The sequence below is a fragment of the Anolis carolinensis genome, chromosome X, assembly GCF_035594765.1.
Source record: "Anolis carolinensis isolate JA03-04 chromosome X, rAnoCar3.1.pri, whole genome shotgun sequence".
Classification (NCBI taxonomy): Eukaryota; Metazoa; Chordata; class Lepidosauria; order Squamata; family Dactyloidae; genus Anolis; species Anolis carolinensis.
In genome coordinates this window covers 458,194-474,989 of record NC_085847.1, presented here as the reverse complement: position 1 = coordinate 474,989, position 16,796 = coordinate 458,194, and the positions used below count along the sequence as shown (strand labels likewise).

Below are 16,796 nucleotides of genomic sequence, written 5' to 3'. Positions count from 1 at the left end.
CTACAAAAATGCATTGGATAATCCAGAACGTTGGATAAGCGAGTGTTGGATAAGTGAGACTCTACTGTATTGAGGAATTGGTGGTAGTTAAGGTAAAGGGTAAAGTTTTTCCCCTGACATTATGTCCAGTCGTGTCTGACTCTGGGGTTGGTGCTCATCTCCATTTCTAAGATGAAGAGCTGGCATTGTCCGTAGACTCCTCCAAAGTCATGTGGCTGGCATGACTGTATGGAGTGCCGTTACCTTCCCGCCAGAGTGGTACCTATTCATCTACTCTCATTTGTGAGGCCTAACTCTGCCTGTCCCCTGGGCTGAGTGGGTTGCTAGGAGACCAAGTGGGTGGAGCTTAACCTTCTAACTGGCAGCAATTGGATAAAAACAATTATTCCTCTCCCTCTAATTAGGACTTTATTTTTCTTTTTGTTGTATGAACGTAGATGCATGGATTAGGGGTTGTGCTGCCCAGTTTAGTGTTTCTGGGATGTGTAGTTTTGTTGTTTTGTCCTAGGCCGAAATTTCATTACCCTTTTATATATATAGATAACAATGTAATAATAATTATAGGTAGAGGTAAAGGTTTCCCCTGAAGTTAAATCCAGTCGTGACTGACTCTGGGGGTTGGTGCTCATCTCCATTTCTAAGCCAAAGAGCCGGCGTTGTCCATAGACATCTCCAGGTCATGTGGCCGGCATGACTGCATGGAGCACCATTACCTTCCCTATTGATCTACTCACATTGGCATGTTTTCGAACTGCTAGGTTGACAGGAGCTGGGGCTAACAGCGGGCGCTCATTCTGCTCCTGGGATTTGAACCTGGGACCTTTTGGTCCGCAAATTCAGCAGCTCAGTGCTTTAACACACTGTGCCACCATGGGCCAATAATAATAATAATATAATTATTATAATTTACTATTATAATTGTAAATTTATATTACATGCAATATTACTAATAATATTGCAATATAGTTGTATAATATAATATATATATATAATTGTATGTATATATACTTGTAAACCTCCCTGAGTCCCCTTCGGGGTGAGAAGGATGGGATATAAATGTCGCTAATAAAGAAATTGTAGAAGATTTGGGGTCTTTTCTAGCTTCCCTGCAAGGGTGAGGACTCTCTTTAAGCTCGGGGCCCAAACTAAGTCGCAGGGAAGCTCTGGGGAAGAATTTCTCTGAGGCACACACTCAGAGCTCTTTGCCAGTAGATAATGCTTGGAATTATAGATAATTAAAATAAAAGTTTTAACTGCATAAAAAGTGGGGGAACAATTGAATGAACAGAGAAGAGTAGGAAAAAAGGAAAAGAAAAAAACTGAGGAGAGAAAAAAACTACTACTAAAAGATTATTGTTCGTGACTTCCGTTCTTCTGTTTTTGTTTCTTTGATCTATTTCTCTCTCCCTTAAAAGAATTTTTTTTTTGGAGAGTATTAAGATTACCGTATATACTTGAGTATAAGCCGACCCGAATATAAGCCGAGGCACCTAATTTTACCACAAAAAACTAGGATAACTTATTGACCCGAGTATAAGCCAAGGGTGGGAAATGAAGCAGCTACTGGTAAACTGCAAAATAAAAATAGATACCAATAACATTACATAAATCGAGGCATCAGTAGGTTAAATAATGTATATCTATGGATATAGATATACAGATACATGGAACTATATGCATATAGGATTTGCAAAGACCTGCAAACATATGAGGGGAAATTTCATATATAAAATTAATGTATATAGATACATACAGATATATAAGTACAGTAGAGTCTCACTTATTTAACACTCGCTTATCCAAGTCTCTGGATAATCCAAGCCATTTTTGTAGTCAATGTTTTCAATATATCGTGATATTTTTGTGCTAAATTCGTAAATACAGTTATTAGAACATAACATGACTGCGTATCGAACTACTTTTTCTGTCAAATTTGTTGTATAACATGAAGTTTTGGTGCTTAATTTGTAAACTCATCAATTTGTGGAATCATCTTGTTGTGTTTCAAATAATAATAATTATTATTATTATTATTATAGATATGCCCAAAGTGAAAACTCTCATAGGCTCCTTGGGTAGGAAAGGGTTAAGGGAGAGGTAGTGGATGGGGTCATGAAAATTAAGGAATCCTGGGGTGTCAATAATAATAATCATCATCATCATCTGCTGTGGTCTCATCTTGTGTTTCTAATAATAATAATAATAATAATAATTATTATTATTATTATTATTATTATTATTATTATTTATTATAGGTATGCCCAAAGTGAAAACTTTCATAGGCTCCTTGTTTTTCCTATGGGGAAGGCCATTAAAGAGACTTCTATAGAATGGGGAGAGTGAAGTATTGCCAGCACTCCCGCCCTCCTTAGCTTTATTTCATGATCCTAAAAAATACCTTTCTCATCCCTGAAATAGTTGAAGTTGTCCAACCCAGTGTTGACTTTCTGATGCTGCCGAAAAGCCCCGGTAAAAAGACATAAGATATAAAGTTTGCTTGTGTGTTTTGTGTCTCTGGTGTACAAGCAAAAGCGCGGGCCCGGGTTCAAGTATGCCTCCAACCTCCCTGGCTCCCTGCTCAAAGAACAGAAGATCAACCGGGAGAACAAGGAGGTGGTCCCGGATCTGGGCAAGCGGAAAGGCGAGTGCGAGGAGCCGCCCCGGAAGAAAGTGGACGACCGCTCCCCCAAGCCCTCTCTGGTGGACCCGCTGCTGCGGAGGAAGTCGGAAGAAGCTCACTTGCGGCGGAAGAGGAAATTTGAAAAGCCTCCGGAACCGGCTCTGAGGAAGCAGGTGAGTCCTGGGAGTGCCGATTAGAACAATGACAAGACAGACAATACATAGAGGTATATATAGGCTTTCCCATCTGTAAAGAACTTAATTACGTCTAAGGTTCTTTCAGGCAGGGGGGAATCCTTTTATCCCACCGCTGCCACCAAATTGTAACGGGCTCTTAATTACGAGGAGCTGCCACCAATTTGTAATGGAGCTAATTATGACTTCCACTAATTTGGAAAGATGGAACCACCAATTGTAATGGTCTAACTACCAAAGACTCAGGGAGGAGACCTTTTACTTTTTATTCCTTTCTTCTTCTTATCCACTTAAGATGGTAGCGTGTTTGGTTCAGAATATATATATGACAGAGGCTTCGATGTTGGAAAACAAGAACAAGTTTATTCAGGCACAAAGCTTAATAGTTACAGTGATGTTTCTCACGAAGAGGTATTCTTAATAACAGTTACAATTACAGAATAAGATGAATCAACTCTCTGAAATATTACTTCTTTTACCTAAGGTAGTTAACCCTATTCATCAGCCACTTTTATACCACAGTCACCCCTGTTCCTTATCAGGACACAGATTATATCAAATAAGTCACCAAACTTATTTTAAACTGACTCAAAATGACCAATTGAGTCTCCCTGATCCCCTTAACCTAGGATCAGTCTTCCCTGTGCCTCATCAGAGCATAGACTGGCTCTCTTTTTTTAAACTCTGCACTTCTTCAGTAAAACAGCAGTTGGCTCCGCCCACTTCTCCATGGCAACCAGCCGCTGAGTGCTGAGAGGCAGCAACTGCAATACTTACCCATCTAAACACAAACACACAATTAAACATAACATTTGTAAACCAAAAATGTGTACTTCATTACACCATCTTTCGGCATCTTTGGAGGCTGTGTTCGGTTCTGCGGTTGCTCCATCTCCCTGCCAAAGAGCTTTCTTTGTTTGTAAACTTCCTCCGCCGTGCCTAAATATCTCCCTGCTTTAATGCGGCTCCTATTTATCTACTCGCATTTGTTTTTGAATTGCTAGGTAGGCAGGAGCTGGTCTAAAGGTCAGGAGCTTACCCAGACCCAGGCTTCGAACTCTCAACCTTCCAGTTGGCAAGATTTCTTGCAGCTTGGTGATTAACCTGCTGTGCTAAAGCCCAGCCCAAATTATTATTGCTATTATTTTATTTTATGACACAGCAAACAAGATGGATATGCTGGATTTCGTATCACAAAATCACAAGTCGAACACTTACCAAGTGTCTAGGACTGTGTGATGTATTTTCGGATGATGCGTGCAGATCCCAGTAGTGTGGCCTTTTGCAGATCGTAATTTTGTCAATGTCTATTGTTTCTTTTCTTTTTTTAATATATTTTTTATTGAAGTTTTACCTTATAAGATAGAGTAAATTAACATCAAAAGAATGAGAACATTTGATTGTATAGAAAGTAGGAAAACTCCGATTAAAAAAGGATCAAAAAGGGAGAGAGAGAAAAAAAACCAAAAACCAGAAACAAAGCTAAAGTATCCATCTCTCTCTCTCTCTCTCTCTCTCTCTCTCTCAACAAATGGCGATATAATAATACAAAAGTACTTGGCAAAGAAACACACCAAAAAGCAAAAATGCATTAGCACTAGCTTTAAACACTTTGAGTAAAATCGCTAGGTTAGAAGCAGCTGACACTGGTAATGAACTGACATTGGTAAGAACTGCCAAAAACTGTTAAAGTTAAATTAAACAGTCATTGTTGTTCCAGTAACACTGTTGGAAAATATAATAATAATAATAATAATAATAATAATAATAATAATAATAATAATAATAATAATAGTCAGGATTTCCAAGCAGTATGTCATCATTTGGTTAACAGAGAGATAGAGAAGGATAATATAACGTGCATTTATGATAAGTCAATAAGGCTAGTAATAAATCATGTTATTACTCCTAGAATAGTATATTTTTTGCTTTTTAGTACATTAAAAATACTTTTTAATGTATTTCCTTAGATGGTAGAATATAAATGCCTGCATTTCAGGCAGAATTATCCTATGGTCTGTTGTATCACTTTTTTATTTTAGGAATGTTCTTTTATTATATAAAATAAAGCATAATAAATTATAATATGTAGGCAGTGAGTCAGAGCATTTCTACATAGATAGTATAATTAGAACAGGATGGATTCAACATTGGTATTTTCATTAAGACATCCTAGTCTATATATTTGTAGAAATGTCTATTGTTTCCAAATGTCGGCTGAGATCTTTTGGCACGGCACCCAGTGTGCCCATCACCACCGGGACCACCTGCACTGGTTTCTGCCAGAGTCTTTGCAGTTCAGTCTCGAGGTCCTGATAGCGGCTGAGTTTTTCCTGTTGTTTTTCGTCAATGCGACTGTCACCTGGGATGGCAACACCAATGATCCAAACCTTTTTCTTTTCCACAACTGTGATGTCCAATACTTTTGCAGGCTTGTGATCCCACCAGTTCTTTGCTGCTGGGAGGTGGGACTTTAAGCATAAGTTCCAATGGATCATTTGGGCCACATAGTTGTGCCTCTGTTTGTAGTCTGTCTGTGCAATTTTCTTACAGCAGCTGACGAGATGATCCATGGTTTAGTCCGTTTCCTTGCAGAGTCTGCATTTTGGGTCATCAGCTGATTTTTCGATCTTGGCCTGAATTGCCTTTGTTCTGATGTCTTGCTCCTGGGCTGCAAGGATCAGGCCTTCTGTCTCCTCCTTCAGGATCCCGTTTGTGAGGCAGAGCCAGGTCTTCTCCTTATCAGCTTTTCCTTCAATTTTGTCAAGGAACTTTCCATGCAATGTTTTGTTGTGCCAGCTGTCAGCACTAGTTTGTAGTGCGGTTTTCTTGTACTGATTCTTTGCTGTGTTTTGAGAAGTTTCTGATTTTTGACTTCAATCAGAGCAGGTTCTTCACTTTGCTTTACATATTCTGCCAGGGCATGTTCTTCTTCTTTGACTGCTTGTTTGACTTGTAAGAGTCCTCTGCCCCCTGATCTTCTAGGCAGATATAGCCAGTCAACATCACTGTGAGGGTGCAGTGAATGATGAATGGTCATGAGTTTTCCTATTTTTATTACTATTATTATTATTATTATTTTAAGAAAAAGAAAATGGGATTGGGCTGGGGGGAAAGGAAAGTGGCGTCCTCCCATAAGGTTTTTCCTCCTCGTCCCACATTTCTGATCCTAAAGCCTGGGCTTTCTCTTTCCAGAGGCGATCCTGGAAGTCCCCCGATGACCGGAGTGGCATGGTCAAGCCCTCGCGGCGTTTCAAGCAGGAGCCCGAGGATGACCTCCCCGAGGAGCCTCCGAAAAGCAGAGACAGCGACCAGTCCCGCTCCAGCTCCCCGATGGCCGGCCCCAGTTCGGAGGGGGCCGAATCCCGCGACAAGAAGAAATTCAAGATCCGCCGGAAGACTCGCCTCCCCAACAAGGAGCTCAGCAAGGAGCTCAGCAAGGAACTCAACCAGGAGATCCAAAAGACGGAGAACAGCCTGGCCCAGGAGAACCACCAGCCCATCAAGTCGGAGCCCGAGAGCGAGAACGAGGAGCCCAAGCGCCTGCTGGGTCTGGAGCGGCCCCACCGCTTCAACAAGAGCCTCAACGGCACGCCGCGGGAGCTCCGGCACCAGCTCTCGCTCAGCCTGCGCAGCAGCAGCACGGGCACCCCCCGGGCCCTGCCCCGGCCTCCCCCGTCCCTCTCGCCCCCCAAGTGCATGCAGATGGAGCGCCACGTCATCCGCCCGCCCCCCATCAGCCCCCCGCCGGACTCTCTCCCGCTGGACGACGGGGCGGCCCACGTCATGCAGAGGGAAGTCTGGATGGCCGTCTTCCGCTACCTCAGCCACAGCGAGCTCTGCGTCTGCATGAGAGTGTGCCGGACCTGGAATCGGTGGTAAGTCCTGCATGAGGCTGGGCTCCTTCAAGGGTTCGAGGGAGGTGGGGAAAAAAATCACACCAAACCACAATTTCAAAGCTGAACATCATGGGTTGGTTTTAATAGAAAGGGGAAGTTTCCAGGGCTGCTTTGTAAGTAAGTACAGTAGAGTCTCACTTATCCAACACTCACTTATCCAACATTCTGGATTATCCAACACATTTTTGTAGTCAATGTTTTCAAAACATCGTGTTATTTTGGTGCTAAATTCGTAAATACAGTAATTACTACATAGCATTACCTTGTATTGAACTACTTTTTCTGTCAAATTTGTTGTTAAACATGATGTTTTGGTGCTTAATTTGTAAAATCCTAACCTAATTTGATGTTTAATAGGCTTTTCCTTAATCCCTTCATATTATCCAACATATTCGCTTATCCAATGTTCTGCCGGCCCATTTGTGTTGGATAAGTGAGACTCTACTGTAAGTAACTTTATTTTTCTATCCCGCCACCATCTCCTGGCAGGGACTCGAGGCAGCTAACACGGGACAGAGGCCAGAAAACAATAAACAACAATTAAAACATACAGTAGAGTCTCACATATCCAACATTCGCTTATCCAAGCTTCTAGATTATCCAAGCCATTTTTATTGTCAATGTTTTCAATACATGATGATATTTCAGTGCTAAATTCGTAAATACAGTACAGTAGAGTCTCACTTATCCAAGCCTCGCTTATCCAAGTTTCTGGATTATCCAACGCATTTTTGTAGTCAATGTTTTCAATGCATCGTGATATTTCGGTGCTGAATTCGTAAATACAGTACAGTAGAGTCTCACTTATCCAAGCCTCACTTATCCAAGTTTCTGGATTATCCAAGCCATTTTTGTAGTCAATGTTTTCAATATATCATGATATTTTGGTGCTAAATTCGTAAATACAGTAATTACTACATAGCATTACTGCGTATTGAACTACTTTTTCTGTCAAATTTGTTGTCTAACATGATGTTTTGGTGGTCAATTTGTAAAATCATAACCTAATTTGATGTTTAATAGGCTTTTTCTTAATCTCTCCTTATTATCCAAGATATTCGCTTATCCAAGCTTCTGCCGGCCCATTTAGTTTGGACATGTGAGACTCTACTGTAATTACTACGTAGCATTACTGCATATTGAACTACTTTTTCTGTCAAATGTGTTGTCTAACATGATGTTTTGGTGCTTAATTTGTAAAATCATAACCTAATTTAATGTTTAATAGGTTTTTCCTTAATCCCTCCTTATTATCCAACATATTCACTTATCTAACGTTCTGCTGTCCCATTTAGGTTTGATGAGATTTTCACTTTTATTGTATGTATAGATACGGAGTTGTTACTGGAGTGTATCTGGTTCTCTTTTTCTGGGGAACTCGTCTCTCATTGTATTGTTGAAGGCTTTCATGTCCGGAATCACTGGGTTGCTGTGAGTCTTTCGGGCTGTATGACTATGTTCCAGAAGCTTTTTCTCCTGGTGTTTCACCCACATCTGTGGCAGGCATCCTCAGAGGTTGTGAGGTAGCTCTGGAACATGGCCATACAGCCCAAAAGACTCACCGCAACCTATCTTCTCTCATTCTACATATGATGCAAATGACACATTGAACTCTTTTGGTTGTGCAGGAGCAAGGAATGAGCTGCCTCCCAGAAACCACAACCACAACCTATGTAGGATTCTACTTTCTCCTCTGGAGGGCACCAGAGAAGCATCTTGGGTCTCAGATGCCCTCCAAAAATCCGAGAGGATGATGTCTGATGCGGGTGAAAAATTGCATTCTCTCCTGGTTGCAATTTCGCCCGTTTTAATTTTCCATCTCATTCAATTGTATTGTTTGCTTCCACGCTGGGCTTCTTTCTCATGCAGATAAACAGCTTTGCTCTCACAGAGCCTCCTCTTACAATGAACTTACACAGGAGCTTCACTCATTCATGCTTTTTCTCCAAGTTGTGGTGATGTCTTCCTAGTGATGTGATTTCCTAGTGATGTAATTCGAGTAGATACCTCTTTCTGCCCACGTGCCAGGATGGATTTCTTACGAGGCCTTCTGCCTTCTCTTTGCAGGTGCTGTGATAAAAGATTGTGGACCAGAATAGACCTAAACCATTGCAAGTCCATCACTCCGCTCATGCTCAGTGGCATCATCCGGCGGCAGCCAGTCAGCCTCGATTTGAGCTGGACAAACACATCCAAGAAGCAGCTCAGCTGGCTCATCAACAGACTCCCAGGTAATGTCTCTTGAGAAGGAGGGGGTCATCATACATCTCAGACATACATGGTGAAAGTGGCCACTTGCCAGTCAGTATCCCAATATGCTTTGCCTTGTGTGGGCTCCACATTGGACTCCTCGGCCAAATGTCTGATGTTGATGCAGCAGAGAGAGGTTGGCTTTGCGCCTCTTGCATCCCAAAATTTAGGCACCAGTGCATTCAGCTGTATTTGCTTTGAGCTCTTGGTTTGGCAATGGGGTTATTAGTTAGGGTTGTTGGGCGTAAATGTACAGTGGAGTAACTTATTAGCAGCAGCAGTGTGACCCAGCACCAGTAGCTAAAAGTGATAAAAATAACAAAACATACAGACCAATGTTATTTCTTCCTTAGGAGGCGTTTGTAGCAAAATAATATGGTTGCACTATTTACAAAAATAAGGTTTCCGAAACACAAATAAAGTTCTTTCTACTTCCTTCTTTGCTTCCATGCTGGGCTTCTTTCTCATGCAGATAAACAGCTTCTAGCTTCACTCTCACAGAGCCTCCTCTCACATCAAACTTACACAGGAGCTTCACTCAGTATGTTTACACACTTCACTTCAACGCTGGGCTTCTTTCTCGTGCAGATAAACTGCTTCTAGCTTCACTCTCACAGAGCCTCCTCTCACATCAAACTTACACAGGAGCTTCACTCAGTATGATTACACACTTCGCTTCAACGCTGGGCTTCTTTCTCTTGCAGATAAACAGCTTCTAGCTTCACTCTCACAGAGCCTCCTCTCACATCAAACTTACACAGGAGCTTCACTCAGTATGTTTACACACTTCACTTCAACGCTGGGCTTCTTTCTCGTGCAGATAAACAGCTTCTAGCTTCACTCTCACAGAGCCTCCTCTCACATCAAACTTACACAGGAGCTTCACTCAGTATGATTACACACTTCGCTTCAACGCTGGGCTTCTTTCTCTTGCAGATAAACAGCTTCTAGCTTCACTCTCACAGAGCCTCCTCTCACATCAAACTTACACAGGAGCTTCACTCAGTATGTTTACACACTTCACTTCAACGCTGGGCTTCTTTCTCGTGCAGATAAACAGCTTCTAGCTTCACTCTCACAGAGCCTCCTCTCACATCAAACTTACACAGGAGCTTCACTCAGTATGATTACACACTTCGCTTCAACGCTGGGCTTCTTTCTCTTGCAGATAAACTGCTTCTAGCTTCGCTCTCACAGAGCCTCCTCTCACAGTGAACTTGCACAGGAGCTTCACACAGTAGCCTTACACACAGCAGCCTTCACACTGGAGTTTCACACATGAGGCCTTCTCACATTGAGCTTCTCTCACACTCAGGCTCCTTAGGATGACACTAGCTTTGGCCCACTAACTCTAACAGGCTTCGGCCTACTCACTCTCCTCAGGGCGAGGCTAGTTTATTTAACCCTTTCAGTGCTTCTCACATTTTTGGAATTAAAAATACCTAGTTAATTTTTAATATTTCTGACTCTCTAGGCCTCCGGGATTTGCTGTTGGCCGGCTGCTCCTGGATTGCCGTGTCCGCTCTCTGCAGCTCCAGTTGCCCACTCCTCCGAACGCTGGATGCCCAGTGGGTGGAGGGCCTTAAAGATGCCCAGATGCGAGACCTTTTGTCCCCACCAACTGACAACAGGCCCGGTACATCCTCTTCTCTGATTCTGGGGGGAGGTTGGGTCTGGTTTCTGGGGAGGAACCCTTGTGCCCAGGGCGCTCTCCTTCGAGCGTAGAATGTGGGTCAGAATTCTCAACTATTGACCACATTGGCTATTTATTTATTTATTAGCGACATTTATATCCCACCCTTCTCACCCCAAAGAGGACTCAGGGTGGCCTACATGTTATATATACATACAATATATTATATTAGTAGTATAGCACAATATAAGCACTATATAAGCATTATATATTATTGTATTGTACTATACGACTATATTGCAATATTATTAGTAATATTACATGTAATATAAATGTACAATTATAATAGTTTATTATTATTATATTGTATCATTATATATACATACAATATATTATTAGTATAGCAAAATATAAGCACTATATAAGCATTATATATTATTGTATTGTACTATATGACTATATTGCAATATTATTGGTAATATTACATGTAATATAAATGTACAATTATAATAGTTTATTATTATGTTGTATCATTATATATACATACAATATATTATTAGTATAGCAAAATATAAGCACTATATAAGCATTATATATTATTATATTGTACTATATGACTATATTGCAATATTATTAGTAATATTACATGTAATATAAATATACAATTATAATAGTGTATTATTATTATTGTATTACATTATATTATTATCAATATATAATAATAATAAGTTTATTTATACCCCACCTCCATCTCCCCAAAATGAGATATGTATATGTGTGTGTGTATATAATTAATATGTTATGTGCATTTTTCCCATGGAGTAAACAACAAAACCACTGAACCAAATCGCACCAAATTTGGCCACAAAAGACATAGCCATCCAATCTATGTCTTTCAATAAAAAAAAACCTATAAAAATAAAGTCCAAATTACAGAGGACAAAGAAGAGCCGTTCTCCCCCGGCTGCCAGTCAGAAGGGTAGGCCCCGCCCCCTCGCTCATTTCGTGTCCTAGCAACCCCCTCAGTTGTGTTTCTCAATACTGTATTTCCCATACCACCACACTTTACCACAGCAACGCGTGGCTGGGCACTGCTAGTATATTATAATATTATAATGATGTCTGGAACACTGAGGTCCGGAACCTCTGGAAGATTGAAGACCCGAGGAATGATTATTAACTTCCTCATATGGTTTGTCGCCCAGGTCAAATCGACAACCGGAGCAAGCTGCGCAATATCACGGAATTGCGCCTGTCGGGGCTGGATATCACGGATGCGTCCTTGCGCCTGATCATCCGCCACATGCCTCTCCTGTCCCGGCTCAACCTCAGCTACTGCAACCACATGACGGACCAGTCCATCAACCTGCTCACAGCGGTCGGGACCCCTACGCGGGACTCCTTGACCGAGGTCATCTTGCAAGGTACAAGGGGATTAATTATTTATGTATTTATTTATTTATTTATTTGCGACATTGATATCCCTCCCTTCTCACCCCAAAGGGGACTCAGGGCGGCTTGCAAGTTATGTATGCATACCATATATTATCAGTATAGCACTATATTAGCATTATATATTATTATATTATACTATACGACTATATTGCAATATTACTAGTAATATTACATGTAATGTATAATATTTATAATAGGATTGTGGGGCTTGGAAAACGTACCACAACCCCTTAGTCTGAACTATCGGGGACGACAGCAGAAATATAACCTTTTCAGAAGGTGAATTATGCTGTGTCAGCTCTAGTTTTTGGACAGCTTTCCCTCAAGTCTCCAGAAGCTGGAATGTCCTTGATGTCCACACACTGCTGGAGATTTTATGGTGTCGTAAATTAGTTAAATTAGCCTCTCCACATAAAGCGGTACCTAAATTTCCTACTTGGCAGATGCTGCTGACTTTCGGCTGCATAGGTCAACAGCAAGTTAGACTATTAAATGGGAGGGAGCTTACTCCGACTCAGATTGGCTTTGAACTCAGTGATTTATTGCAGCTGGCTACTAACCAGCTGCGCCACAGCCCATTCTGCCAGGCAGGAAGACACAATCAAAGCCCTCCTGACAGATTACCATGTTGCACTTGGAACTGCCTTTTCTATCGATGTGTGAGAGGGTTAATGGAGACACATTCCCCTCTCCTCTCCGTCTGCTTAGCTGCACAATCGGTCTGCAAGTTCAGCAGCTCAGTGCTTTAACACACTTTGCCACCGGGGCTCCTTAGGTAAGGAAAGGGACCCTCAAAGGCCATCTAGACGGTCCTATAGGACCATAGGTAAGCAACGAGACCTCCAAGGACCATCTAGATGGTCTCATAAGGCTGTAGATAAGCAAAGAGACCTTCAAAGACCATCTAGACAATCTCATAAGACCGTAGGTGAGCAAAGAGACCTCCAAAGACCATCTAGATGGTTTCATAAGGCCATAGCTAAGCAAAGAGACCTTCAAAGACCATCTAGACGATCTCATAAGACCGTAGGTGAGCAAAGAGACCTCCAAAGACCATCTAGATGGTTTCATAAGGCCATAGCTAAGCAAAGAGACCTTCAAAGACCATCTAGACAATCTCATAAACCATAGGTAAGGAAAGAGACCTCCAAAGACCATCTAGACAATCTCATAAGACCATAGATAAGCAAAGAGACCTCCAAAGACTATCTAGATGGCCTCATAAGACCATAGATAAGCAACGAGACCTCCAAAGACCATCTAGATGGTCTCATAATAATAATTCCCCCCCTCCTTCTCTTCCTCGACAGACTGCAACAAGGTAACGGACCAGTGTCTCTCCTACTTCAAGCGCTGCGGGAGCATTTGCCAGATCGACCTGCGGTACTGTAAGCAGGTGACCAAGGAGGGCTGCGAGCAGTTCATTGCGGAGATGTCTGTGAGCGTCCAGTTCAGCCAAGTGGAAGAGAAACTGCTCCAGAAGCTGAGTTAGTGTTTCCGGGCGGCATGGGTGCCGATAGAGGCGAAGACTGAGCTCCCCGCAGAAACTGTCGTTGCTTTGGGGCATGCGCCGAGCGCAATTCAAACTCTTTGAAACTTTTCTGTGGCATCCTGACACTCTCAGGGCCTCTGACGTACTTTTCCCAGGCCGAGGGGACGATGGGGTCTTGTCTACATGTTTTGGGAGAGACTCAAAAGCGGTGTCGATTCTCGCGTTGTGAACTTTCTTTTTCGTACAGCCTACGTTGCGTAGAACTATTTTTGTACAAATTTGTTTTTAAAAAAGAAAAGGTTATTTATGCAGCGACACTGAAGGCAGTGGCCAATGTTTTGATTTGGGTTTGAGGTTAAAAAAAAAAGACAAAAACGGTCGGGTGGGAAAGTTGGATAATTCCTTCAGTTGGGGAGGGGGAAAAAAAGCAGATTTGGATGGATATTCTGGAAACATTGTACACACTTGGGAGGCAGAAAAGACAGCCGACGGATGAACTTGGCAACATGTTTATTTTATTTAATATAAGTTTAAATAATAAATAAAATAAACATGTTGCCAAGTTTCCCCTGTATAAAAAAATTCCTCTTTTCTGATTTTTTGAAAATGTCGTTATGTTTGTGAACAGAGGGAAATGCAATATCCTTGTGGAACAAATTCGTTGATACTACAAGTTTTGTCAGCTTCTTGTTTCAAGTGTTTTCCAACTTTTGGTCCTCTCAAGTGTTTTGGACTTTGGCTAGGATTTCTGGGAGTTGGGATCCAAAATACTTGGAGATCCAAAGGTTGGGAACCACCGTTTTAAGGTGTCGCCTGCCGAATTCCCGATTGTAAAGTGAAGAGGGGAAAGAACACACACGCAAACATATATATATATATAAGTGCCATTGTTGTAAAGTGGTGTTTTTCTTCCCATAGACCTCCGTCCCTCATGCGGTTTTGCTTCTGTTGAATTTGTATAAATGATTGTTTTAAAAAAACACGTGATGCCTGTGATGCTTTTCAAGCTCTACATGAAACCACTGGGTGAGATCATCCAGAGTTTTGGAGTTCAATGTCACTCGTTTCCACCCAAATCCAAGGAAGCTTCCCTTGTCCTGGACCAGTGCCTGGCAGCTATCATGGGCTGGATTGTCAGAAATATTAAAAACTAGCTTGGGTGCCCATCAATGCCTAGGCTACTTATTTTTGGATGTTAGGTAATATCAGTTTGGTCATATGTCTCAGAAAAAAAAATCAGTATTTTTGGTTTTTATGAATGCTCCCATTAGAAAATGCATAAGGATGTAAGTGAACTACAATTCCCAAAAATCTTGAGTCAACCTTCCCAAATCTCAGTATTCCCAGTTGGCCATGTTGGGTCTGTGTGCCAAGTTTGGTCCAGATCCGTCACTTGCTGGATTCAGTATTCCCAGTTGGACATTGTAATGAGCTAGTAATGATTTCCACCACTTTGTGAAGATGCAACCACCAGACTCAGGGAGGAGACCTTTTACTTTTTTTCCCCTTCTTATTCACTTTAGATGGTAGCGTAACTTGGTTTATAATATATGCGGCAAAGGCTTAGATGTTGGAAGAACAATAACAAGTTTATTCAGGCACAAAGCTTAGTGGTTACAATGTTGTTTCTCACTTGGAGGTATTTTTATTAACAGTTACAATACTAGAATGAGATGAGTCAAACTCCCTAAAGTGTCACTTCTTAAAGTAGTTAGAACTTCTTTCTCTGCTACTTTTAAACCCCAGTCACCCCTGTGATACACGATCACAGATTCTCTGTTCCTTACCAGGACACAGACTACGTTAAATAAGTTACCAAACTTATTTTAAACCGACTCGAAATGAACAATAGAGTCCCCTTGATCCCCTCAACCTAGGACCAATCTTCCCTGTGCCTCATCAGAGCACAGACTGACTTTTTTTTAAACTCTGCACTTCTTCAACAAACCGGCAGTTGGCTCCACCTACTTCTCCATGGCAACCAGCCTCTGAGTGCTGAGAGGCAATAACTGTAATACTTAACCTTTTAAAAACATAAACACAATTAAACATAACATCTGTAAACCAAAAATTCTTACTTCATTACAGGCATGTTGGGTCTCTGTGCCATGTTTGGTCCAGGTCCGTCATCAGATGGGTTCAGTGTTCTCTGAATATGGGTGAACTATAACTCCTGGATATCAAGAGCAATCACCCCAAACCCCGCCAGTATGCAAATATGGCCATGTTGGATCTGTGTGCCAAGTTAGTTCCAAGTCCATTGCTGATGGGGTTTGGAGTGCTCTTAGATGGCAGGGGAACTATACATCCCAGGACCTACAACTCCTATAAATCATGGTGAATTCTCCCCAAACCTTTCCGGTCTGTTCAGTTGCTGATCAATTCCTTTGTTTGCTGTGTGCCACAGGAAAGGGTTAAGGGAGAGGCAGTGGGCGGGGTCATACAAAGGAACTCTGGGATGTGCTCGCTGTAACTTGTAATGACCTGGGAGGGAGTGACTTGGTGGCTGCTCAGCACTGGGAATGAGAGCCTGTTTGTAGAGGCCAGAGGTGGCATGTGTGTGCCACATATACACATGCAGATTTTATTTTTGTGTCTGGATTAACTCGTGAGGCCGGTTGGGGTATAGGGTAGCAACCTGTGCTCGATGAGGGTCACACTCCTCAGGTCCCCAGTCTGGGGGTCCTCAGATGCAAAAATCCACATTTTGGGGGGTCGAGATCCCAAAAGAAATAAATCGGTACATATGCATGCAGTGCTGAAATGCAACCACAAGAGGCCAGTATATAGACACGGAATAAATGAGCATCATGAGGACCAGCACGTTGCTATGGCAACATTCAAAGAGGCCTTTGCAAAGCAATGAGCAAGGGTGGAAACAAACTGGGAAAGGGAGAAAGGGATCCTGAAGATGACAGAGTTGGTGAGGTCTGTTGGAAAAAAGGCAAGTGGGGTTCGTATAATAATAATAACACAGTCCTAGACAATTGGGAAGTGTTCGACTTGTGATTTTGTGAAATGAAATCCAGCATATCTAAATATAATCCAGCATAAAATAATAATAATAATAATAATAATAATAATAATAATTCCCATTTGCCTCATACGGACAAGAGTGCTTGTCTCCCACCCTGGACATTATTCCACATGTATATTAACTCCACTTGCCTAGATTCCAACAGACCCCACAACCTCTGAGGATGCCTGCCATAGATGTGGGCGAAACGTCAGAAGAGAATGCTTCTGGAACATG

At 41.9% G+C, this 16,796-nt stretch overlaps 1 protein-coding gene across 10 annotated transcripts in view; it reads left to right on the top strand.

The window, feature by feature from the left end:
* kdm2b (lysine demethylase 2B) overlaps window positions 1-14,525 on the top strand; it is a 74,401-nt gene extending 59,876 nt beyond the window's left edge. For 7 of the 10 annotated variants that reach the window (XM_062958741.1, XM_062958746.1, XM_062958743.1 and 4 more), the window contains 6 exons: window positions 2,521-2,793; window positions 6,010-6,692; window positions 8,781-8,944; window positions 10,438-10,599; window positions 11,802-12,020; window positions 13,362-14,525. In XM_062958741.1, the coding sequence (XP_062814811.1) occupies window positions 2,521-2,793; window positions 6,010-6,692; window positions 8,781-8,944; window positions 10,438-10,599; window positions 11,802-12,020; window positions 13,362-13,543 (1,683 nt within the window). In that variant the 3' untranslated portion in view covers window positions 13,544-14,525. The remainder of the gene's footprint in view (window positions 1-2,520; window positions 2,794-6,009; window positions 6,693-8,780; window positions 8,945-10,437; window positions 10,600-11,801; window positions 12,021-13,361) is intronic. The other 3 variants (XM_062958742.1, XM_062958747.1, XM_062958744.1) reach the window with 1 other exon arrangement.
* The last annotated feature ends 2,271 nt before the right edge of the window (window positions 14,526-16,796 follow it).